The 23,824-nt window shown below is 44.0% G+C and overlaps 2 protein-coding genes across 3 annotated transcripts; one reads left to right on the top strand and one right to left on the bottom strand.

The window, feature by feature from the left end:
- The first annotated feature begins 1,437 nt into the window (after window positions 1-1,437).
- ndufb2 (NADH:ubiquinone oxidoreductase subunit B2) lies at window positions 1,438-3,580 on the top strand. Its single transcript, XM_012823537.2, has 4 exons — window positions 1,438-1,641; window positions 2,111-2,255; window positions 2,683-2,786; window positions 3,384-3,580. Exons 1-3 carry the CDS (start codon window positions 1,556-1,558, stop codon window positions 2,752-2,754), a joined length of 303 nt encoding a protein of 100 aa, XP_012678991.1. The 5' UTR covers window positions 1,438-1,555; the 3' UTR covers window positions 2,755-2,786; window positions 3,384-3,580.
- Window positions 3,581-5,039: 1,459 nt separating this feature from the next.
- Window positions 5,040-23,676, bottom strand: kdm7aa (lysine (K)-specific demethylase 7Aa). 2 transcript variants are annotated; one of them, XM_012823534.3, is made up of 19 exons: window positions 23,494-23,676; window positions 15,372-15,457; window positions 14,862-14,979; window positions 14,404-14,564; window positions 12,053-12,194; window positions 11,772-11,958; window positions 11,337-11,499; window positions 10,420-10,507; window positions 10,171-10,277; window positions 9,895-9,986; window positions 9,607-9,693; window positions 9,134-9,367; window positions 8,923-8,970; window positions 8,563-8,687; window positions 8,093-8,226; window positions 7,856-7,917; window positions 7,575-7,741; window positions 6,912-7,264; window positions 5,040-6,646 (listed from the first exon to the last, which is right to left on the bottom strand). In XM_012823534.3, exons 1-19 carry the CDS (start codon window positions 23,589-23,591, stop codon window positions 6,558-6,560), a joined length of 2,541 nt encoding a protein of 846 aa, XP_012678988.2. In that variant the 5' UTR covers window positions 23,592-23,676; the 3' UTR covers window positions 5,040-6,557. The 2 variants fall into 2 exon arrangements, with proteins under 2 accessions (XP_012678988.2, XP_012678989.2); XM_012823535.3 differs by lacking the exon at window positions 8,923-8,970 and having other exon boundaries at window positions 23,494-23,674.
- Window positions 23,677-23,824: the final 148 nt, after the last annotated feature.

Genomic DNA, 23,824 nt, shown 5'->3' with positions numbered 1-23,824 from the left:
GCGTGTGTGTTTGCGTGTGTGTGTGTCTGTTTGAGAGTGTGCATGTGTGTGTATTTGAAAGTGTGTGTATTTGTGTGTGTGTGTGTGTGTGTGTGTGTGTGTCTGCCTCAGGTACAGGACCTAGTTTGCTCCCTGGTAATAGACAGGGAGAGAAAATGCCAAAGTTATGTCAGGAAACACAATACCAATGACGGTGGTTTTTGACAAAGGTCTCTTTACCTAGTAAGAGTTTTTTTTTTCAGAAAGGCAAAGTGCCAGACATATGAACAGGGGATACAGTCCATTTGTTACAGAGACACAAATGTTATGGGCTATGTGGTCTCACATGTGGGCCTGGTTAAGTTCCCTTTTACCCAAGTGAAAAGAGTGGATGGTACGGTGTTTGGACCCCGGCCAGGCATTTAATAGGATCTCATAAGAGTGAAAAGCTCAGATGATATCAATAATACTTCACTTCTATTGGAACGGAGAGGGGAATTAGAAACATGAACAACAGCCCATCCCTACTTGAAGCCTGTAGACTCCAAAACATGGGGGACCCCTGCTAAGATGGTGATGACAAGGTGAGTAAAATATTTGTTCCTCCTTTCTTCCTTTATTCTACGTGATCATACAGCTACATTCAATTGTGGGTCTTAGTTCAATCCAGTCAACTGAAGTCCTCGAAAACTGTGTTCTATTGCCCCCTGGTGCGTGCCGGAGGAAACCAATACACAATGAAATTGAAAACCATGTAATATTTCCATGGCTAAAGTATCCATCAGTGTCACGTTTGTGTCTACTCAGTTGATATGGAAAAGGCGGATAAAACAGATGTATGAGTGTTGAGTCTTCTGGATTTTCTTTCAAAACAACCATAATATATTATAACAACCGATAATATAGTCAAAAGAAACTTCTGTGAAACCTGACCATCTAAAAAGAGATCTCTTGATAACAGCTAAACCAATGTTGAACGTTTCCATCAATATGTTAATAGAAATACATTACAAATATACTTAACAGGCCTACATAAACATAAACTGGAGTTTCCACTGAACATCTTTTAGCCATTCAACTGCTGCCATTAAAGTGTATATAAAGAGAGAGAGAGAGAGAGGGAGAGAGATGCAGGAATGCCTGTCAGACATTTGCAAAAAGGACTTATTTCATAGCAATCAAAACAGTCATTCAAATTCACTTGCGCTCATTTTATAGTTTAAAACTGGTAAAAATGTTCCCAATGTAGGGTAAGCTACTTAAAAATGCATGGTGAAAAATAATAATGGGATAAGCTATGGAAAGGCAAACGATTTCAAATGGGTCTAAAGTAATGGTCTGAAGGTTGGTGTGGTATTGCTGTGGTGTACTGTTACTCCGATACAGCAGGTGTCGGAACGTGTTCAGTCATGTCCTGGCCCATACAAATGGTGATGAAGAAATGCACCAATGATATTGCAGATTGCTGGTTGGTCATCGATGTTGTGTTGAGAAGGTGACATTTTGTAGTTGGTCGCCTTTGCTCAGTATCTACACCACTTGGACCGTTAACTGGTGACAGGAAAATAAAGTCACCATGGCTTCTCTCGGGAGGGCTGCTTATGTCCTCCGAGGTGGCATGCAGCTTGTTCGACGAGGGCCACAGAGACAAGTCGTCAGAAGGTAACCCTTAGCCATTAGCTACCAAGCTAGGATAACGTCAATTTGCTTAGCTGAAACTAGCATGTAGCCAGCTAGGTAACGTTAACATTTTGCCCTTTAGAATTGACGATATAAATAAACATTTTAAGTATGTCACTTCCAGTCAATACGCAAAATGAGACACATAATGTGTAGAATTAAGTGTCAAGAGATATTTACCCTTGTCAGTTAATAGCCATGGTTAACCTTGCCAGCTAGCGACATGAGTATCTATTTGTCACAGCTAACTTAGCCAGCTCGTTACTGCCTCTGGTGTGTCCCTGTCTGAGATTTTGCTCGCTGGCTAGCTTTGCTTTCTGTATCTCGTCTGACATGGTCTGCAGTGCACTGTTGCTTACTGAAATGCAAACTATAGCTAAAATCTAACAGATAGAGGTTATCCCAAGTGCATTAGCGTGTCACACCCTCTCACCTGGGTCTGTAATTGTAGGGCAGGAGGCGGCCCACACATTGAGCCCCAGTACAGGATGCCTCCTCAACTCACCAAGAACCAGGTTTTCCAGTCGGAGCTGCTATCCAGTGCTATGTGGTTCTGGATCCTGTGGCACTCCTGGCATGACCCAGATGCTGTGTTGGTGAGTGCCTGTCTTGTATATAAGTATAACAAAGTTTAAACAAAGAAATGCAGGATGTCCATTGCCTTCCATTCCGATTTATTACCACCATGTGAAGATAATTCATATTTGCTTTGCCAGCAGAGGTAGTGTAAAGAAGGCTGCTAGCTTGTAAACATTATGCATCATTGTCAGCAGGCATCAATATTATCATGGTATTATACTGGTGATGAACTTCAGTAACCAAAAATGAAATGTTTTCTTATTATTATGGGTAGGTTTGGGACATCAGTTCTAGATGTAGACTTTTGTTGCTTTTACTATGGAGCTGTTTTTACTTTCCTCAGTACTTTGTTCATCTGTCATCAATTGTAGGACAAGGTTTAACTCTGTTACTTGGTAACAAATAATGTGAGGCTGGATGTTAAACTTCAGTTTTTCTCTGCAGGGTCACTTCCCATGGCCAGATACATCTGCGTGGACAGATGAGGAGTTGGGAATCCCCCCTGACGATGAGTGAGGTTCCTCCATATTAGTGAAGCTGACTTTCAGGTGAGTCTCGTCCCAGTCATGTAAGCCGTGCAGGCTGTAATGGGAATGGAAGGTAAATCACATCAAGACGGAATGCTTCAAATTACAGTAGTTTCACAGTACTTCCAAATTTCGCTGTATGCAAATACAATGACAAGAGAGGCTTTTCTATTCTATTCTAGTTTTTGTAACGGTTTCCCCTTTTTGTGATGTCTGGCTTGTAATATGACTGTGGCCACTTTGTATTGTAAGTGGGATGCATGATCGGGAGAAACTGTGTGCCATCAAATGTGTAATACAGCAAATCTGGTACTTCATGCAGTAATTGTCAGTGAAAAAAAATCCATATTATACTACAAACACATCCTACAGTCTTCTGGCTATAATTTAGTGCTATTAAGTAACCTCCAACAAAATTAAAAAAAAGCTTGACCTAGATGTTGCAAGCCATTTGACGATTTTGAGTTGAATACGTTTCCTTCCAACCTGTTGCACATGACTTACTAACAACTCAGTTCAGAACCTTGACACAAACCTCACACGGTTTCACAGTGTTAGAAACACCTGAATGTAGAATTAAATAGTGAATTCATATGCTTTTGTGTTGTTTATTTGCAGGTCCCCTCCACCCTGTGATCTGCAGCACAAGAATGCCCTGAATGGTTGATTCTGAAGTCAGTGTTGTAAATAGACAGTCTGGTTTCTCACCATAACAAACTTCCTTCAACCTAAGAACGTGGATGTGATGAAAGAAACAGCTGACATGTGCATAACATTGTTTTGACTTAATAAACAGATTTATTTGCCACTTGAAATCTGGTTCAAAGCTAGTATAAAGAACAAACAGTTCATACACAAAAGAAATTGTCTTTTTTTCTTTTCTTCAATATTTACAGGCCATTTCTCAAAATGAACTGACATTGCATTAGATTATATTTTAAATTACTAAGCACATAGAAAATATTGAAATCAGTTCCAATCTATAAATTCAAACACAGTGACCCATTCCATACCACAGCTGTGATGTAGATATGACGCCAAATAAATACTGTACATGTCACTATGAAGGCATGAGCAAAACCCTGCCGGCAGGCTAGCACCTCTAATTGCAAATATGTGTAAATGTGACGTGGACTCTGACAAGGACATCTATCTAAGTGGTTTGTACTTCTATAGAGGGTAACAAAGAATGTTTATGTCTGGGATTAGGACTTACAATGGTGAAAGTCTTTTCATGGGAAGTATAATTGCCATTGCATTCACAAGTCAAACATGGCTCCAGCTAATCCAGTTAGTTTATTGTCAGGACATGGGTTTTTGTTAAAGCTTAAAGAAATGGTGTGCTTAAAATCACCATTGCTGTTATGTATAATTGTTGTAAGTAGTAGACTAGTTCGCTTACATCGAATGGGTCTCCGTTCATTCACTACGAACAGGAGACACAGACCAACAGTCAGTAGCAAAGATTACATCTTTAAGATTTAAATCTAGATCAGAAAGGGACATCTTATGTCCTTCAGATAGAGGCGATTTACTATCTTAGTTCTTAGTGCTAGAATATCGTCTCCACTCGCGACAAAATTAAAAGGGTTCTCAAGCGTAAAAGCCTCCCAACTCAGAACATCTGGTGTAATGCAATCACAAATAATACTTAAAATGAGGTACTTCTATGATTTGCTCTAATATTTGGTCAAATTACAACCACACGCTATCTAGGTTAACCTGCTCTATTTGAAATTACAATTTTAAGTTTCATATGAGCCATCCAAATGTTTGAAAGCAACTATCCCTCAAAGTAATTAGATGGTCATTAGGTAGTACTCTATCAAGAACTTGGCAAAGGCTCAGGATCAAAATCATAACTGTATACGTAAACTAAGCAAATAGCGTTGTCATGGTTGCTGAAACCATAGTGACACAGATGGATATTGCTGGTGATGAAATCAGATGTCAGCTCTGTGATTCGTTCCCTGAGACAAACTGCAGACCCCTCTTAGCAGTTAGGCACCATACCACTTCATCAAATCACTTGGAATTCTCAAATTCAGAAATAAGCAAAACAAAAAGATGCAATCGCATGTCAGACTTTTTTTTAAACAAATGAAAATCAATTTAAAATGTGTCATGTACCACTCTGTAACACATTTTTTAGCACGAAAGTGAGGCAACTGAGTCCTTATGAGGTTTGGCTGCAGTTTTGCCCAATCAATACCCAATGCCTCCTCAAACCAGGCATTTCAAATGTCAAGGAAACTTACTTAGTGTGGTGCAAGGTTGAGCTAAGGTAAACTGTTTAATAATATCAACATTTACAAAAAAATACTTTGTACAGTGTGGAGGTGAGAATATAGGATGCATTCAGGACTTAATAATAAATACACAGTTGAAAAGCCATCAAAAGAAAATGATCAAGTCAGATACCAAAAAGAAGCAAATAAATTAAGTAAGATACTCTATCATTCATCCATCCCTGTACATCATCTAATGCCTTTAAACCAAGCAAACACCTACCCTACACATACTAAGATGGCAATCTCATCATGTCTTCCTCTGACCAATAGGAGGCAGCACAACACTCATCTATGGTTTTGTGTTGGTGTCACTTGAGCTGCATTGTTGCTTCATTGAACATTAAACATATGGCTTTGATAGTTTTTAAAAATCAACACACGACAATTACACAGATGCAAAACTTGGGGCGTTCCAACAATGTAAAAGACTGCAACTGTGATCAAATAAATGTGTACAAACTACTTGTACTTCTATTAAAAAGAGGTGATTAGTGGCGATCAGAGGAAGACTTGGTTGCATGAGAATGCCTTCTTGGACCTAAGTTCACTCCACATCAGGTCATTATTGCTGGTGTGACAGACAGGGGCAGGGGAGAGGACACACGTAGGACATACGAACTTTCAGCACCATTAAGAAATTTCCAGTTTATCACCATAGCACCTTTCCCTTCTCTAGGTCTAGAAGGACCCCATGTAAAGAAAGAGAGACAGGTAGACAGCTATCTAGAGTAAAGACAGATGTAAAGAAAGAAGTAGAGATAGACAGATGTAAAGATAGATCGATCGATAGATCAATAGATAGAAAAAGGAAGAAAGAGAAAGTGAGAGAGACCAACCTCACAACTAGGTGATTCCCCCACCCCAGTGTTAAACCTCAACAGGCCACACAGCCTGTCCTCCGTGCGGAGTTTGTCCTTGATTGTCCTTGGCCTCAAAAGCACGAGGTTCGCTCACCTCGGCGCTACAGGGATTCATGGAGGTAGGGTTACAGTGGAAGCTCCAACAGCATGGAGACAAAAAAAAGGGGAAAAATAGAAATGCAAAAACTCAATACAGGCTGGTTGCAACTGCTCTGACGACGACGTAACTTCCGTGATGCCAATGTGGAAGGAGACTCCTTAATTCTCTGCAAAAATTGTTGAAGAGCTCATAAATGATAAAAAAAGTCACAACCATTGTAATTTTCCCACAGTCCCTGCAGTAGCGAGAACATATCCTCTTTTTTTTCTTTTTTTTAAATCCTCCTCCTTCTGGGTGTCTAACAGGTTCAGCAGTGTGCTTGCTTCCATCAAAAGTACCCTGTCTCATAAGCATGCACAGTGAGCGTGCGAGTGTGTTTGTGTGCGTGTGGTGTGTTGATGGTGCGCATGCTCCAGGCGTAGCTTTCGTGGCTTTTGTATGTGTAAGTTCTGTACGTTTAAACCAAAAAGAGGAGCAGATCATTACGAGCCCAAAGACTGCAGCGCTCTTCTCCATGACCATTTCCTCCTTAATCCTCCTATTACACGAACAGGCGATTGTGTCTGCTGAGTCTTAAGATCTTCCCCAGTCTCTGCTTGGCTGTCGCCATTCCTTTCTTCGGGCGCTTGCCTGAAAAACGGCCAAAATGAATTGTGTAAATTAGAATATCATAGTTGCAAACCTACACAATTGTATCATTGCTTCTTCTCCCTGGGAATTAATTCCATAACATTGCCATTTTTTTGCAGCAGCCTCCTTTATTTCACTGAGCTAGGGGAGGATGAAGCCACCATGCAAGTCCTTCAAGACTTTAAGGAGAAGTTTACAAAATGGTGCCACACTGGTATAAGCAAACAGCAAAACACATGCAGCTGAAACCAAAACAGCCTCATACCTTTTGTAGCCTGATTACTGATGGGTGGGGTGTCGGAAGCGTGTCGCTTAGAGGGATGCAGCGGAGGAGACATGGAGCTCTCGCGGTACTCGAAATCCCTCCTTGGACTGTGCTCCTGGCGCAAGGGGCTGGGCGGGAGCTCGTGATGGTCCCAGGCCTCGCTGCTACTGTTGCCCTGACTGTCCATGAAGCCCTTGCTCTCCTGGCCAGATGGCGGTTGCCGGTGGGCCGGACTGGACCACCATGGCTCCTGGGAGTTGCCGTCCTCTTCAGGCCGCCGCGGGTAGAGCAGCCCGGCCATAGACAGCATGCCCTGAATGGCTTCTTCTGTGCTTGGTGAGGTAGGACGTTCTCTGCAGATGTGGAAACACACGCAGACCGTTAATTATCTCCAAGGCTACCCAAATTGTGTAAGTATCTGAACCATTCATATAAACGATGATTAGAGCTCCAAGAGATGAGATTAGAGCTGACACAACCTATAATATAACATAACTGGCTTGGGTCTTCACAAAGGTCAAGGTTACACTATATGAAAGTGCAACAGTCCTGGTTCTTCCATTCCATTAGCATTCAAAGGCCAGAAAATGGACAGCAAAAAGGCTTTGCTACATTACTTGTAACCTCAGGTCACTTCACCATATCAGAAACTTGCAGCTTTACCTTTTGAGTGGCCTGTGTTTGTGATTGTGTTTCGTGTTAGCCTGGTGCTCCGTCGTGCTCCCTGAGTCCATCTCCGCTGAGCCATTCACATCCTCCATTTCATCCCCCGAACTCTCGGAATCCGAGGAGGAGGACGAGGACGAGGACGAGGACGAGGAGGAATCCCTCTGTTTTAAAGTGACCGAGTAAGAAACAGTCAGTATTATTTCAAATTAATAGCAGAGTTAACCAAATTTGACTGGTCTCATGAGGGAGGAGTATGATGAGAAGGGAGTTGGTACCTCTGAGCTTCCACTATCCTCCGACTCGGTATCCGAAACACCAGACGTTTCTCCCCTGAGTTCTGTTACAAAAAGATAATGCACATTTTGTACAAGAAACTCACGATAGTGCTCATTTTGTACAACAACTCATCACTTGGCACAGTGAGTATCAGAGAACCACAAGAATTTAGTATACTGTTAAACAAACTATGTCACAATATCAGAGATACAATATCAGCTTTTTTGTTTTCTTACCTTTTCTTGTGGAGCTTTGTTGCTCCTGATCCGAATCTGTTTTTTCTGTCTTGATCTGCTTAAGTTGGCATGCCAACATAGTCCCGCTCTCAGGCTTCACCAAAGTCTTTATTAAACCACGTGGCTGCTGATCTCTGTTCAATAACAAGTCAATAACAAGTTAGTTTCGGGCAACCAAAGTACCACGTGCCCTGTGGCGCAGTTACCACTCCAGCAGAGGCAATGACAAGTGTGACCATGACTTTGTAACATTTCAGACACTTTGATCAACTAAAGCTCTTTAGATCCTTTCTGGGCAGGATATCTGATGAAAACAAGCCTGCTGAAGACTAAGACTGGCACCAAACATTGCCTAGAGACTAATGCATGGACCAATGCGGACATGCCGTCTTGCAGTGTCCAAAGACGTATGCTTTATGCATCAATGTTATCGCTACCTTTCAGTAGTACATGCAGGAGGTCTATCGCACCTGACAATTCTGCCATTGCACATCACCAAGTGCAGGTTATTGTCCAGGCCCCTCTCGATCGTGACTGCAGAGGCCATGGAGACCTTGTTGAACTTTCCATGCTCTCTTGCTCTGAAGTCTGGATCCTACAAGACATGGAGTTAAGAGATTTATGGGATCAAATCAAACAAACATTTCTCATTGATTGCCAGTAGAGCCATAAGGCAGTCATCATCTGGCAGTTCCTGCACTCTTGATGTTCACTCATCAAGTCCTGTGTTTTCTTCCAACCCAGCACTGAAAACAAATTGGATCTAATTAAGGTAGATCACAGGTGCCTTTCATTTTGTTATGTATTTTGTGAAATTAGCTGCCCAGTACCTCAAAACCTTGAGGAAATGTCAGAGGATTCAGCTCTTCTGGCAACTCCTAAACACATTGAGTGATGGGGCAAATGTTACAAAAGTAACACGTTCCACAATGATATATTCCATTAGTAAGTATAGCTGTTTCCAAGACAACATCCACCCTTCATATAGTCGTCCCCCCCCCCCCACCCAGCTTTCGTCTGATAGCCCATAATGCCACTCACCTCCTCCAGAGCGCCAACTTCCAGCCTCCTCAGGACGTCGCGAGTGTGCCGCTCCAGGATGTCCAGGTTGGAGGGCAGCTTTGGGGTGTGATGCTGCTGCTGCTGCTGCTCCCGCAGTCTCCGTGCAGCCCGCCTGGCATGGCAGCCACGCTCTAACGTGGAGCGAGTCAGGGGACAACCCCCATTTCCCTGAGTTTTCATTGGCTTGTGTCCACCACCGCTGCCCTGGTCCTCCTGAAGGTCATAAGGAACCATGGGGATACTTTGGATTAAATGCCAATCCTAGAATTTAATCCTGGGAAAACTGGTTCCCAAAAAAAAGCAACTGTGTTGTCTAGGTTGGTTTCAGTTCATTTCAAACTGAGGCATAATACTAAGATCACTTCCTTTCATTGTCACAACGCCACACAATGACTCCAGGTGTGTCCACACTCAAACTCTTCCACTGGCCTTATCTGCAGAAGGTGACCTACCTCCAGGTGGCGGATTTCCTTGGTGAGCTCCTTGACGAGATGGTGGGGTCTGATATGGTCAGGAACCTCACTGGTGGGCTCCGTCACCTGGAGAGAGAGAGAGCATACACACGGAACAGTGAGGGGCCTGTGCGGTGTTTGCTTTAGTATTCTACATCCTGAACAGGAATGCAAATGCATGGCTATTCATACGCCACACCTGGACTGTGATGTGTGATACTGACCAGACATTGATTCATCACGGACACAGTTGCTCAAGCATAGTCTTTAGAAGGGCGGTTGTCATACCTCTCTTTTTAGCCATGTTTTCAGTGCACTCATTAAAGCTTTCACCCCTTCCACAAGGTAGGCTTGGGGCAGACAGTTATCCTCTCGTGATTCTGAGGAGAAATGGTTGAGCATTAAAACCTCACAATACATAAGCAGAGATTTAGATACCTAATGATGATGATGATGATGATGATGATGATGTAGTCCTTTGATGACAAGTAGACCACTAAGATTATCGATTACAAACTGATCAAAAATGGTGTGTTTTCTTTTTTTTTTTTTTTTTTTTTTTACCTCTTAATGTCTCCAGGAGATTCTTGGCCACATACCAACAGATGGCCTCAAAATAGGGGAACTTAAAGAGGTCAGGGGTCTTCAGACGTCGCTCCATTTCATAGCACCTGGCGGATAGATACAAAAAATCATGTTAGGTGTTATTCACCAACCTGGAGCCACGGAGTTGTATCCTTGTGCACGCGACTGAATGTTTTTAATTATTTGGGCTTCTAGGTGTTCTCAGGTTACGGTCTGCAGAAAGCCTACCTGAGCTGCATGCCAATATTTAAGTTGTGAAGAAAGTTTCCTCCGAATGCCATGCAATCCTGAGAGGTGAGAACGGCATGGATCCATCCTGCAGGGGGCAGTAGAGGACAACAGTCGGCAGACGCCCAAAAAAAGAAATCACTGTTCACACATTCACCCACAACAGCCCATCTGATCAATATCTTGCTCCTGTTCTGTCCGACGCAGAACAGATTAGAGGCGCTTGACGTTAACAGAGGGGTTCTGGATAAGGGAGCTCAGATGAAGCGTTACAGAAAGCGAGAGAAACCAGATGCTCTAAATGACACCGATGCCAGAGACCAGGAGAAGGATCTATGCCTGAGTGGTTTCTTGCCCTTCACTTACACCCCAAGCACAAGCCTATGCTCCCCTTCCAACCTGTGATAAGGACGTCTGCTGTAACACGACACCTTGAGTACCTTATCTAATGTTTACAACACTCGTGATTGGGTTTTTTTTTGTGTAGAGCTGCTGGGCCAACCTGGCCAGCCTTTCATTTGATTGTGTTCATTCCACAGAGTCACGTCTAGAATACAGTAACAGTCCAATTGGCCTGTGGTGTTTACACTGTTGCCTGGCAGAGATTCCCTGTTTCTCATTCCCTTGGCAATGAGCGGGGTCGTCACCCCCTCAAGCACTGAGCCAGATTTTCCTGGCAAGCTCCCTGGGAAAATGTTGATATTATTTTTGACTCGGGCCTGCTTTGATGATTTTGAATCTCGCTTTCTCTCTCGCTCGCTCTCTCTCTCTCCAAGAAACTATTTTCCATTCAATGGGTCAAGCGAGGCCTCCAACCACAAACACCAAGGCCCAGGATCTAAGAACTGGTGCCCAGGCAAGAGGTGAGCATTGTTGGGCTCTTGGGAATCCGAGCAGCTGGGGGGAGGATCTCTTACCTGTGGGAATGAGAAGAGTGGTTCCTTGCTGCACCACGCACTTGTAGCACTTCTCCACCTTCTCCCCGAAAAATACTTCACTCTGATTGACAGAGGAGCTCCACGCCTCGTAAAGTGCAAGGTTTGCCTGGGTTGGCTCGATCAAGTAAAATATCTTCTCTCCCTGCAGAGGTCACAGGGACAAAAACACCACTTAGTAAGATGCCTTTACGCTGACGAGTAATATTACCTGCAAGTACAGAGCTATTCATGCATTGCAGCGGGAACAAATTAACATCTTTCAATGCATGTGGAATCAAACATGCAGTGGCATGCGTACATAAACAGACTGTTTTATATTAACGTCTCATCATAAATACGTTTGAATGCATTACAGTTTTAAGGAAGCTGTTAGCTAGCCATCATAGATCTTAAAAAAGCCTCTTAAGCTCGTACCCAAAGGACGTGGTACCACACAGACGTGCCACCAAAGTCTATGTGGAAGTCAGTGTAGCTGTCTTTCACCCCCATCAGGCAGTACTTCTGCACAAAGGGCTTGGGGAAGAAGGAGTCGTCCGGCCAGTAGTTCTCCACCCAGGACATCTTCTGAGCGATGTCCGGTACCACCACCAAGTCAGACATCCTGAAAGGATGGAGGGGCAATCATTCACATTGTATTCCTGCTTACCAACAACAGTGACCATCATTCATTTAGCAGGAAGAGAAGGAAGACTTACTTTGTGTCTGAGAATTCCAAGCTGATAACGTTCAACACTTTTGGTCGCTGAGGCTGGTAGTAATACTTGACAAACTCTTTGAGTTTCATTTTACTGTCTGCTTGTCTAGCAACATCAATGACATCAATGCCTTTGTCACCCCCTGCAAAATCAAAAGTGCTGATTTTACTTACTATGCTTGAGCTATGGTAAGTGAGGTTAGCTCTCCTTGCTAAATCCCATAAGACATTTCCCACTGTACATGTAAAATATTTGTGAGGCCAAGATGCCCATCTCTTTCGAAAGTTTCTAGATCTGTTAAAACTTATTTTTTATTTTTTTTTAACATCTGTTAAAGTTTTTTAATACTGTGTTTACATAAATGTTAATGATTACAGAGCTCAAGAGCCCAGGGAATTATTTTTCCCTCCCACAGCATCTATTCTTGTGATGCGTGTCCAAATGGAAAAGAACAGCGAGCTCAAGTATTCTAATAAAGTATGGCCTTACTGCATCTTTAACCATGGAAGATGTAGGCTATTTTCACACTCACACACACACACACACACACACACAAGGTGTCACTTTGACGTTTTTTGGCAGTAATGCTTTATGGTAAAACAAATCTTATGGTGCAAAGTCCAAATTAGACTCCATTTCCCTAACTACAGACTGTAAATGGAATTGCTTAATTGTAGAGCCTGGAGCTAGCCGTTAGTTTTAAACCACGGTGCTACTTCCCTCAGGGGATTTCTCACTCTGGGGGGGGGGGGGGGGTCACGTGATTGAGCCACCGAGGTAGGGGTAGAGGTAGAGGTGGACGAGTGGGCCCCGGAGGCTGGAGATAAGGCCTCTGTGGCCTCTAAGGCCACAGCTGTAGGGCAGCAAATCAAACCTACCACGCACGGGCTGAGCAAGCGCCGGAAACAGGGCTGCCAATAAGTAGGGAGTGGACAGCTGGCGTTTGTGTGATCGCCCTGCCCCCCCCCCCCCCCCCATTGCTGCCGCCAACCTCTCTCTCTCTCTCACACACACACACACACACACACACACACACACACACACACACACACACACACACACACACACACACACACACACACACACACACACACACACGCGCACGCCAAAACACTCACAGGCCCAGCTGGCCAGCGTCTGATGACAGGGAACAGCTGGAGGTGGAGGCAGCGCTGAGGCAGAGCCAGTGGAAAGCGTTATGGAGCACTGTAGTCCCTGCATGTCTAACTAATCAAGTTTCTCAGATGGGGAGTGAGAGGGGGAGAGCCACCACTGAATACCTCAATACCAGTGAAATGGTCTTCTCCACAGATGAGCTTGGGAGGCTTCCACCTCAATCCCAGGCTATCTCTCTAAGACCAAGACCAGAGGGGTCGAATTGCGTTTTTTTTCTTCTTTTTTTGGTCTTGGCAAGCACAGGTGACAAGATACTAAAACAACAATGGGGGGTGGAAGGGTCTCTGCAGTTCACAAGGACTTGGAGCCTCTGCTAACACTGAGCGAGAGAAAAAGGGGGTGAAAGGGTGAGAGAGAGAGAGAGAGAGAAAGAGGGAGGGACAGAGGGGTGAGCTCTCCACCCATTGTCTCCAAAACTGTAAGAATGTAATGTGATCCGGCCATGAGGCCTACACCCAGTCACAACACCTGCTTCTTTTTAAAACAAGGGGCGCTTATTGCTCAATGGAGCATAAGGGGTGGCGTGTAATTGGAGCTTAAGAGATAAAACACAGCCGCGATGGCGTTGAATTTGAGACGCTCGCCGGTCGCAAAGGGCCTGTAATAAGAGCCAGGATGTACCAGAGCCTCAACAGGAGGAGGAAATGCCTTGAACTTTTAGACCTTGAAAAGTAAGCAACCCTTAGCCTAGATTATACTCAACTTTTGATTGATGTTGGGTGAACAATACTAGACTTTTCATCTACACACCAGTCGCAGGGTGCTGGTAAGAGCTTTCGGCTTTATTGCTTCTCATTTGGAGCTTAGTGGTCAAGTTAGATTGATTAGGAGATATTCTGCTTTTGCCTTAGATCTTACATGAATCTGTGAGGAACATTTAGCACTGAAGGTCCTATGAAAATGCTCATTCATCGGTAGGGTTGTGGCACAAGCGGTAGCATCCCAACCATATATGGCTGTAAGTGTCCACAGGGATCCGGGTACGAATCTGACGTGTGGTTCGATCCCACTCCTAATCTCCCTCCCACTCTCTTCACTGTTCTATCTAAAGAAATGCAAACAGCTAAAACTAAACATTTAAATTTAAAATACAGATCTAGCTAAGATCTAGCAAACAAACAAAGGCACGCCCACATACACAGCCTGAGTAGGCTACATTCCGGTCGGTTCCTTACCCACACACTCCTCCACGTCTTTGACGGAGAAGGAAGGGGGTGGCAGCTTGAGACCCAACCCCTCGAATTCCGGCAGCATGATGGGGTAGGTGAACCCCTGCTTCTCCAAATATTTTGGGGTCACATGGTGCCCCTGCATTCGGAGGACAATCTCATCTGCACTGAAGCACACAGATACAAAAAGAAGCAATCAGCTTTCAGTCCTGTGTAAGGCCACTGTTTTTCAGTTAGCGTTTACGTTTCTTCACATTTACAAGTACTTTTATGAGTTGCTAATTTTATGTTCTCACATCCTTCAAACAGAACGCAAGCACGGTTTCAACACGGCTTTTACAGCGGTCTTCCATTATTGAGAATCAATTTCACTGCGGTAAACTGTTTTTTTTTGTTCCTACAGCAGATGTGATTACCTGCTGAGAAATCACTTGAATAAACAAACAAAGGTTTTAGGCTCCTACCTGGGAAAGGTCCTCTTCTGCAGCTCTCGCACAAACACAGAGGTTCCCGCCTGCACCGGCTTCGTGCCGTCATCCAGCTCCGTGTAATCATGGCGGTGCCAGTTATTGCGCTTTTTCACTGCAATAGGTTACAATTTAAACGATGTTAGGGTCTAATGTCTCGTTACTTAAAATGTCATTCTGTTTGTTTTCTCTTGAATCATTAACTGCTTTACCACTACCACCTCCTTCAACCAAGCATATGAAATTGCCAAGCAAAAATGACTGATGCCCAACCCCCACCCCTCCCGCACGCACACACACACAGTAGCACTTCTCTTCCTTGCTTCCCATAACCATAGCCTGTGCACAGACTCAATTAAAGAATTACACTACCATTCAATTAGCCTGTTACTGTTTGACCCCGGCACTTTAGGGGGTCAGAGCTGCACTGTGTCAGGACAGAGAATGATCAGTTCCCTGGAGGGCAATTAATCTCCGCTGTCTGTGGTCGGCCCGAGAGCCACTTACTCAAGGAGGGTCCGTGTTGGACGTCGCAGTTGGGACAGTGATAGACGTCAATATCCGCTGCATGGTGCTCCTCCACTTTGACACAGCTGAAAGAGTAAAGAGAGCGCAGCTCGTTAGAAATCAGTCCTTTTATAAGCCATAATACTGATCAACTCAGGCAGAGTTGTTTTATGTTGGAACCCTTTTACACCCGCACACTTTAATTCAAGCATCATTTTGTGTTTTGTTGAGGGTTTTTTTCTCCTGTTCATTTCCTTGTCTTTTGGTTCCTGTTTTCACATGAGCAGTTTTTATTGGATTGTTGTCATATTACCATGATTTTAAAGGGTTATGAGCTATAACTGTTCAATAAATGCTACATAAAATTGCCAATATATTCATTTACATGGAGGAATATCTGGCAAAAAAAAAACTGCAATAGAACACATCCTGTACTTGCTTGTCCCTGTGTTTCTCATTGGTGCGTCAAAACAGCCTCTTACTTGACTCAAACTCTCAAGGACCACAGTCGTATCTATCTGATGTGCCCTTCCTATAGCAACATTGTGAGTTGATAGCATTAAAGTGAAGTGAGCAAAACAGCAGGAAGAGATACAACTTTTTAATCACCCTGTAGAAGAAATACAGAAAGAACTCTGGTGTCAAATGACACTGCAATAAAGCGGAAACTCTTGCCCATGTCGCTATGGAAACCCGTCAGACATCCATCAGGAAGCCCTTGGAGAACTACAGCCACTTCACAGCAGTGTTTATTTTTTCTTTCCAAAACCTCAACCACTCCAAAAAAAGAAAAAAGAAAAAAAGAAAGCCAAAAAAACACAAGGCACTATCAACAGAAGCAAGCTTGGTTACTGACAGAATGAGAGGAATTAGTATGTGTCTTTTGTATTTCAATACCCAATTTACACTGCAAATCACCTCTGTTGGTTTTCTTGACTGTCTGGTATGTAGAAAATGTTCCCATGTAAAAAATCAAACATTCCACCCCTGTGGAACATGCTATATAATGTTTGGGCATGGTTTGGCCTGCTGGGCATAGCTGTGTGCAGTTTCACAAGATTGCGGGCATCAAAGCAACATCTCAATGGCATTCCTGTTGCATCATAAACCTGTTGTAAAAACCTGTACAGCAGCGGTGATTTATTAGTCATCTAATTATCTACCCTCACAGTTCTGGAGATATAAAGTAGCTGGGAGTTTACCATAATCTACTCGTATGCAGGCTATTAAAGCAGTTTCTCTCTTGGGTCCCCAAGAGACTAGAGACCTGCAACCTATCGTGGGTGAGGGGATTCCATATATACGGATCTGTATATATATCGGTTTACCATTTCAGTGATGGGCACACAAACACACAACACCACACACAAGTGGCTGCACTATGCACATTTATGTAACTCTCTCACTCATGCATGGAGTTGAAACAACTTCAGTGATATCTGAGACACGGTGGTGCAGTGGTTAGCGTCACCACTTGCGGTTCACCCTGGGTTTGACTCCCGATCGCTACAGGTTGTCTGTACGTTGCTTTGGATAAAAGTGTCTGCTAAACACCAGTCCTTCACATTTACCAAATATTCACTTGGTTGAGTGACCTGGCAGAACTGTCTGTTCCATATAAGTGTTGAAAAGCTGTACAACAGACCCTCACATAATATTTGTATGCCAAGGAGATAGTATTAAGTTGCATTATACAGACCTGAATAGTGAAACTGAGCTAACTGTGCACTTGTGGTGAAAAGCGCTCTATGACTGGAATGTCGAACCACACAGAAGCCAACCACCATCAGGTGAGTCAAATAGGCATGTATGCAGTTAAGCTCAGAGGAACTGCCACATAACAAGAAGGTGACACTGGTAGAACTGGAGACAAACAGACATTTTGGAGAGGAACTCAATTATAGAGAAATTAAATCATCTTGGAAATTCAATGAGAAAACGTACCGTTGCATTGTTTTGGGAAGCACTTGCCTTCAAATCAACGTGGGCACAGAACATTCATCTGAAGTCTGCTGAATTCCTGTTACCGCTTCACTTCAAAAACCAGGGAGCAAACAGATGTGCACCTGTGTCTTCAGTCAAACCTCATTTGCGGCGGGGATTAACGCACTGACGTGACATTTTGTCCACATCCTCGAACCTCAGTTTCAGAGCTAAAAAAAAACCTGACATCAAAGCTTTCCACCCTCCCCTCTGAGGGAACAGACCAGGCCATGTAAACGGTTGACAGTGTGTTTTTTAAGGACATAAGGGGAGAACAGTGGGGGGAAGCAGGTCAGAATTAGCAAGTAGACCCTGTCCTCTACTCCAGCTGCTTTGGGGGAGGGACAGAGAATTCCTCTAGCTGTTATCTGCTTTGATCTGCCTCTTATGGCAGGAAACTGGAAACTGAAACAAAGCAGCTCCATTAGCACACCCAGGAGCCGTTTGCCTGTGGTGGTGGCACAGGACACAGGGTCTCTAAACTGACTCGGAAACGGGCCTTTATCTTCCTCTACACTAACAAGCACACCCTGTTGATGTGGCTTTAAAAGAAAATGCTGAATACCAGACAGGATACATGACTACTCTGCAAAAAAAACTAATTTCTCCAAGGATAGGACCAAAATCCATATCCGTAGTGAAAACATGGCGGACAGTCTGACATTTACAAATTATTTCCTCACAAGACAAAGCACAACAATTTACTGTCACTGTTCTTCTTCAGGAGCTATATACACTGGACAGCACAGAACTCTGCTATCATTTCTGCAGGCTACATTACATTTAGGATATTGTATTGGTATACTGTTGTGTTAATCCTCTTATCCACCACCCAAAAAAAAAATCCATTTCTGATGTCTGGATCCTTGAGCTGCTTAATCTCCTGACAGAAGATGTCTGTGGGAGTCTGGATGACTGGACAGTGGAGGCTGCATAATGCCCAGAGCCTGCGGGAGGGAGATATAAGGCCCAGCAGTCCCACACAATGGCCATCATCTCACTGTATCTCTGTCACTTCCTGCCCAGACTCCGGAAACAATAGCACAAATACTCTCTGCTCTCTGCTGCTGCTGCTGCTGCCACACGAGCACACTCAGGAAGACACTCACAGCCACAAAGAGAAAGACAGAAAAAAAGACTTCAGTTTGCGAGGCCAATTATGTCATGCCGGCCTACTGGCTGACGTGTGAGAGGGAGTGTGCCGAGTAAGGTTAGGGAGGCAGCAGGACTCTCTTCCCCCGCATGCATCCACACCCTACCCCTTGGCCCTCTTGCGTAACAGCTCCAGAAACAGGGCACTGTGCCACAGGCCGGGCTCTGAGTCAGCGAATGTGTCACCTGTGTAACTGATTAACTACCAGGCCCAGGGATCGGGGGAGAAGGAGAGGGGAGAAAGACAGAGAGGTAGTGTTCCAGCCGAGGGTAGCACTGCCTCTCAGAGTCAGTCAGCTCTCCCTGTGCGTCACACTCAACTGACAGAGCTGCAAAGTGTTTTCTTTGACAAAGCTTGTCGTATCCATCGCTGAGACGACACTGATCCATTCTCTTCTCTGATAAGCCCAGTTAGTCATATTTCTTGCCACCCAAGGTAAAAAAAATGGCAGGCAAAGACAGTGACGTGCGTTTTAACATTTTCTTCCACAATTTGGAGATAAAGGACAAAGAGTGTCTCAACTGTAGGGCCAATGATTTTCCGCGATAACGGAAAACGGACGGAATTCGCGGAATGAACACTTTGAAACGGAATTGCACCTTTGAAACGGAAACATCATTTTGTTCATACAAATCGGCCAAATTCCCCTGTATTTTGGGCTGCAAGGCTATATTTCTTTCAAATAAACACAACAACGATTGCAACGATGAACAAACATTAATTAAAGAACAAAACCACTGAGAAAATGTCACGTCTGCGCTGAACTCTGCTCCGGCCACGCCCCCCTTTTCAACCGTTGACCCACAGATCTCCGCTAAAGCCACATTCAGTCACATTCACGCGCTCGTCTTCCCAATCGCATTTAAAACAAAAAATGTGTAGTCTTCTGTTCTGTTGATGGCTGGCAAACAACAATCTAAGAAGGGCACATATTATTCACTCATTTTAAGCCATCAATCTACCTCAGGGTGAACAAAATGAGCTGAAACGGAAAAAAAACGGAATTCACCAAATGTGAAACGGAAAATGCATTTTTTTTAAACGGAAAATCATTGGCTCTACAACTGATATTTGGTAGTGACACAAGCAAGCTGACTCAACAACTGTTAGGCATTTATCCTGCCAAGAATTTCTTGTGACTTTAAAAAAAATGTTTTTTTATCAACTTCAGACAACAACATTTCATGGCTAACTTTTCAGTGCAAACAAGCAGATAACTGCAAACTACGCCAGGCAACATAGGCTTTACGTCAAGGCCACAGACTTGTGCCTCCAAAGCAGCGACACCTTGCCCCCCCCCCCCCCCCCCAAACTCCCTCTCCCTCTGGACGCAGAGTGACACATTAGTCAGCCCCGCTGCGAGGGCCTCGTTGTGTTTCAAAGGATGCTCGGAGGAGCACAATAGCAATGGGCGGGACGGACCATTTGTGTAAAGTGCTAAATAACCCCCCACACAGGGATCCGATACGCCTTCATTACAGAGCTGGCACTTTTCAAATAAATGAAAAAGGTTGTGACGGGGGCTGCAGAGGACACACAAAGGTGGGCCCTGGCTGTGACAGAGCTGCCAGGTTTGGTTGTTGGTTGAGACTGGGACTGCACCTGGTTTGTCTACTCTCGCCTTGGAAGGGAGGGGGGTGCTCAAAAACCCTGTCACCACATGACCAGGTCCTGCTAGACAGGAGTGCAGAGTTCAAAACCTTCAGCTAGACTTCAGAAAGGAGCTACACAAGACAGATATTTGAGCCCAAGGGAAGGAAGTAAACCAGACTCGAGCAAGATTGTGCAGGCCACATTATACACAGGAAGTTCACCCTAAAGCACCACAGGCTATTTATCCATAGACAAACACTGGTGTACTCAGGTTTGACCACATACCCATGCTAAGGCTCCTCCTTTAAAGTATTCCATCACATAGCCTAGTCTCTATTCGGGGACATTTGAACATGGCTAGGTTGTCCTTTATTGCTTCCATGTGATGTGGCGTCTTTATTGAAAATTTGATATGAAATTTATGCTGCGCAAAACAAAAGAAAAATTTGCATATGGTCGTTTTCAGCACATGGCTAAAAAGACCTTAGGTAGGTATATATATATATATATATATATATATACACATACATATACATATACATATACACACACACACACACACACACACACACACACCCCCAAATGCATTGGTCCTGAAAGACAGGTCAAGTACCAAATTAATATATTACTTTGTTAACTCTTCAGCCATAATTGGACAATAAATAATATGATTAACTCCCTAAATCCAGCACTGATTAAACCACCCACAAACCACCCATGTTTTTAGGCCTCACGGAGAGAAAACATCTTCTCACAAAAAGAACCCTACATAAATAGCCTCATCACTCCCAAAATTGTGCAAGAGCACAGTGGCAGAAAATAGGAAGAGTAGCTAAAATGCGTAACCCGATTCGGCCGACCCTATTAAGCTGAAGAGGAAGACACATTCATCTGTCTTGTGTGTTTTCCTGCCTGCGGGATGGTGACGGATGGGGCATTGAACTTGGCTCAGCAGTAGTGTCATCAATCTTCCCCACTGTCCGATGCGTCTCAACTCATTCAGCTTCCCCCAACCCCCAACCCCAAGCCCAGCAGTGGCAGACATAGGACGTTCTAGCGGATAGCAGTAGGCGACCCAAGAGGGAAGAAATGAGCCATAGTACAACTCAAAAAATGAGCTTAGGTGGGCCATTTGGGTCAAACAGTACCCAGACTCACAACTGCTCAAGTGCAGTTTTGGCCCATTGGCCTCATTCTCACAGATTGTAACATCATATTCAACATCAATTCAATCTCAACAGAGAGCAAAACAAACAAAAAAAACAAAGATGCCCCCCCCCCCCCCCCAATATGGGGATCCTATTATGCTCTTGCCAACTGCTAGCCTACCCTTATCTGCCACCAAGTTGATCCTTGCATGTGTATACATAGGCCTAGTGCAAGTGTTAGATCGCAGCAGGGAACAGACTGTGTACAACCATTATGAAGAGGCTTATAATCCCATTGAAGCCTCCCCCATACAGGCCCGTGCTTTCCTGCTGATTATCATACAGCCCCATGGTTGGGTAGGCGGCATAATCCCTTTTGGTGGCACCAGTCTTGCACACACAACGAGGGGCCTCGAAAACGAAAGGGATGAGCGCACTAGCAAGGCTGCAAAACAACATCCAATCATGCCTGGTTGCTGTTGTCCAATCCTGCAGTCACTAGGCAAGATTGGGTGAAAAAACTAGCCTCTCCTGAGTTGTTTGCAGGTCATAAAAAGTCAGTGGCCTCTCGTTATTATGGCTTTGATTTTCAGAGGGGGAAAAGCACATGGTCTGCTGTTATGACAGAGGTGAAGAAAAATGTCTTCTCCAATATGTCTGCAGGCCATCAATTTCCAAAGGTCTCCCCTATGTCCTAGTTCTAGAGATTGGAAATGGTGGCGAAACCCCCATTTGGTCATGTGCAACTGCTTATTAGTCATAACAGGGAAAGGCTTTGCATTTGTTCATCTTCTTTTAGTAAGTAGCACACTCAAGTCTTGTGGCTTGTGCATCCAGTAATTCTGGGTGTAACTATTTTGACAGCCATGTGTGGTTACGCAAGGCCTTTCAGCAGCAGTGCCGGAGAGACGGTGGAACACTATGTATTGAGGTTTGGGACAACTTCTTTGACCAGGAATTCTGTCAGATAGAAGAGTGACTTGCTCAGACAACCAACACATTTACACAATACTAAGGAAAGTCCTCAAAGCTTTCTTATAACATTAGATGTCTATCATAGCTGCATGTGTGTTTACGTGAAAACAAACAAATTGTAATACTACCTATATAAACAAGGCGTGAATGATCACGAACACTACAGCCATTGCAGTATGCTGGCTACGTGCCGTAGGGAAAATGTCCCTTTAAATGGTAGTTCTTCTCTCGTCCACTAGAGGGGTTTGCAATGTGTCTACTTTGTTCAAGGCAGGCGTTTAAATCCCCCGACTTACACCAACCAGAAACCCCAAATATGTTACATTACAAATGTCCCCATGTGAACACCTGTTTAGCTAACCGGTTAGAGAACAAGGCATTAAAACGACCGTAATATTCTGTGAATAACCCTGCTGTCCCTTAATCTCTGTTTGAACAAACTTATCCGACTTAAATTAGCAAGCCGGCTATCTAGCTAGCTAACGTTATGTGGACCGATTTCGGTGTAGTGGGGTTGTCTGAACCCTTCAAATTCTTAGAACTCAGACAGCTAATATGACATTTCAACATTTCGTGGTAGTTCATACCGAAACCATAACTAGATAACCAAGCAATCACAATAACAGAGGCGTCGTTTTCAATTGCCTGAGACAGGAAACCCGCATATGTGGACGAGTTTCTCGTGTGTTGACGAGTGAGCTAGCTAGCTGTCAACCTTTACAGCTTGCTAGCTAACATTAAGTTTAACGTTACACGTAAATGTAGGTAGCCAATGTTTGTGTTTGGTGTCATCGACGGTAGTGATCATCCGATAACGGTACACTAATCTGAAGCCTACAGGAACAGAAACGTGAATCTCCTCAGTGACAGCTCATATCCCAACAAGCTGATATGAACAAAAACTTGACACAGTCCAGCAACTATCGACTTGCCACTCGGTAACGTTAGCTAACTTACCTAGCGTTGATGTTACGTGCGACGATTAAATCCCATAAAGTAAAGACCCGTGGAACCTCAGGACGGGGACGTTACAACAGTTCCCACGTATCACATCAAACTGAAAACCTATTTGATGTTATAAATAGACTTATATTTATGTTACCACAATTGTTCCTAGAGGGGTAACTGTGACAATGAAGACGCGTGAAGACCCCCAGGATTGCAGTTCGACCACATGACATGCCAAGATTTTACCGAAATTGCGGAACTCCAACGAAACGTAGACAAATCAATATCTTCCTCTATCTAAAGGAAACAATTATACACATACCTGCCGTGAAACCAGTCCTTACAGATGTCGCATTCGATCATAAACCGGCTCACATCATAAGGCTGCCGGCAGACACAATATAGCGGAGCAGCCGCCATCTTCCTACTGTCCCCAAACAACACAGGAATCAAGTGGGGCGGGGATTGTGTAACATACACGGAAATAGCCGAAGGAAAACCCGATTACACGCGGAAAAAAAGCTGACCATGCTTGGGCATGCCGGAGATTTGACGTCAATATCAAAAGTAGGCTATTTATTCCGTCAGGAGGAGACAATCAAGGCCACAATTTAATGTTTTTTCGAGACTCACCCTGAACTTGGCTTACTTGT

This window comes from Clupea harengus, chromosome 16 (genome assembly GCF_900700415.2).
Source record: "Clupea harengus chromosome 16, Ch_v2.0.2, whole genome shotgun sequence".
Lineage (NCBI taxonomy): Eukaryota > Metazoa > Chordata > Actinopteri > Clupeiformes > Clupeidae > Clupea > Clupea harengus.
This window is presented reverse-complemented; position numbering and strand designations above follow the sequence as displayed.

Coding starts and splice junctions, on each gene's coding strand:
- ndufb2 (XM_012823537.2), top strand. CDS start 1,556: ATGGCTTCTCTCGGGAGGGCTGCTTATGTCCTCCGAGGTGGCATGCAG. Junction 1,642..2,110: donor CAGAGACAAGTCGTCAGAAG/GTAACCCTTAGC, acceptor CTGTAATTGTAG/GGCAGGAGGCGGCCCACACA. Junction 2,256..2,682: donor ATGACCCAGATGCTGTGTTG/GTGAGTGCCTGT, acceptor TTTTCTCTGCAG/GGTCACTTCCCATGGCCAGA.
- kdm7aa (XM_012823534.3), bottom strand. CDS start 23,591: ATGGCGGCTGCTCCGCTATATTGTGTCTGCCGGCAGCCTTATGATGTG. Junction 9,694..9,894: donor AAACATGGCTAAAAAGAGAG/GTATGACAACCG, acceptor CTCTCTCTCCAG/GTGACGGAGCCCACCAGTGA. Junction 7,265..7,574: donor AAACACAGGCCACTCAAAAG/GTAAAGCTGCAA, acceptor CCACATCTGCAG/AGAACGTCCTACCTCACCAA.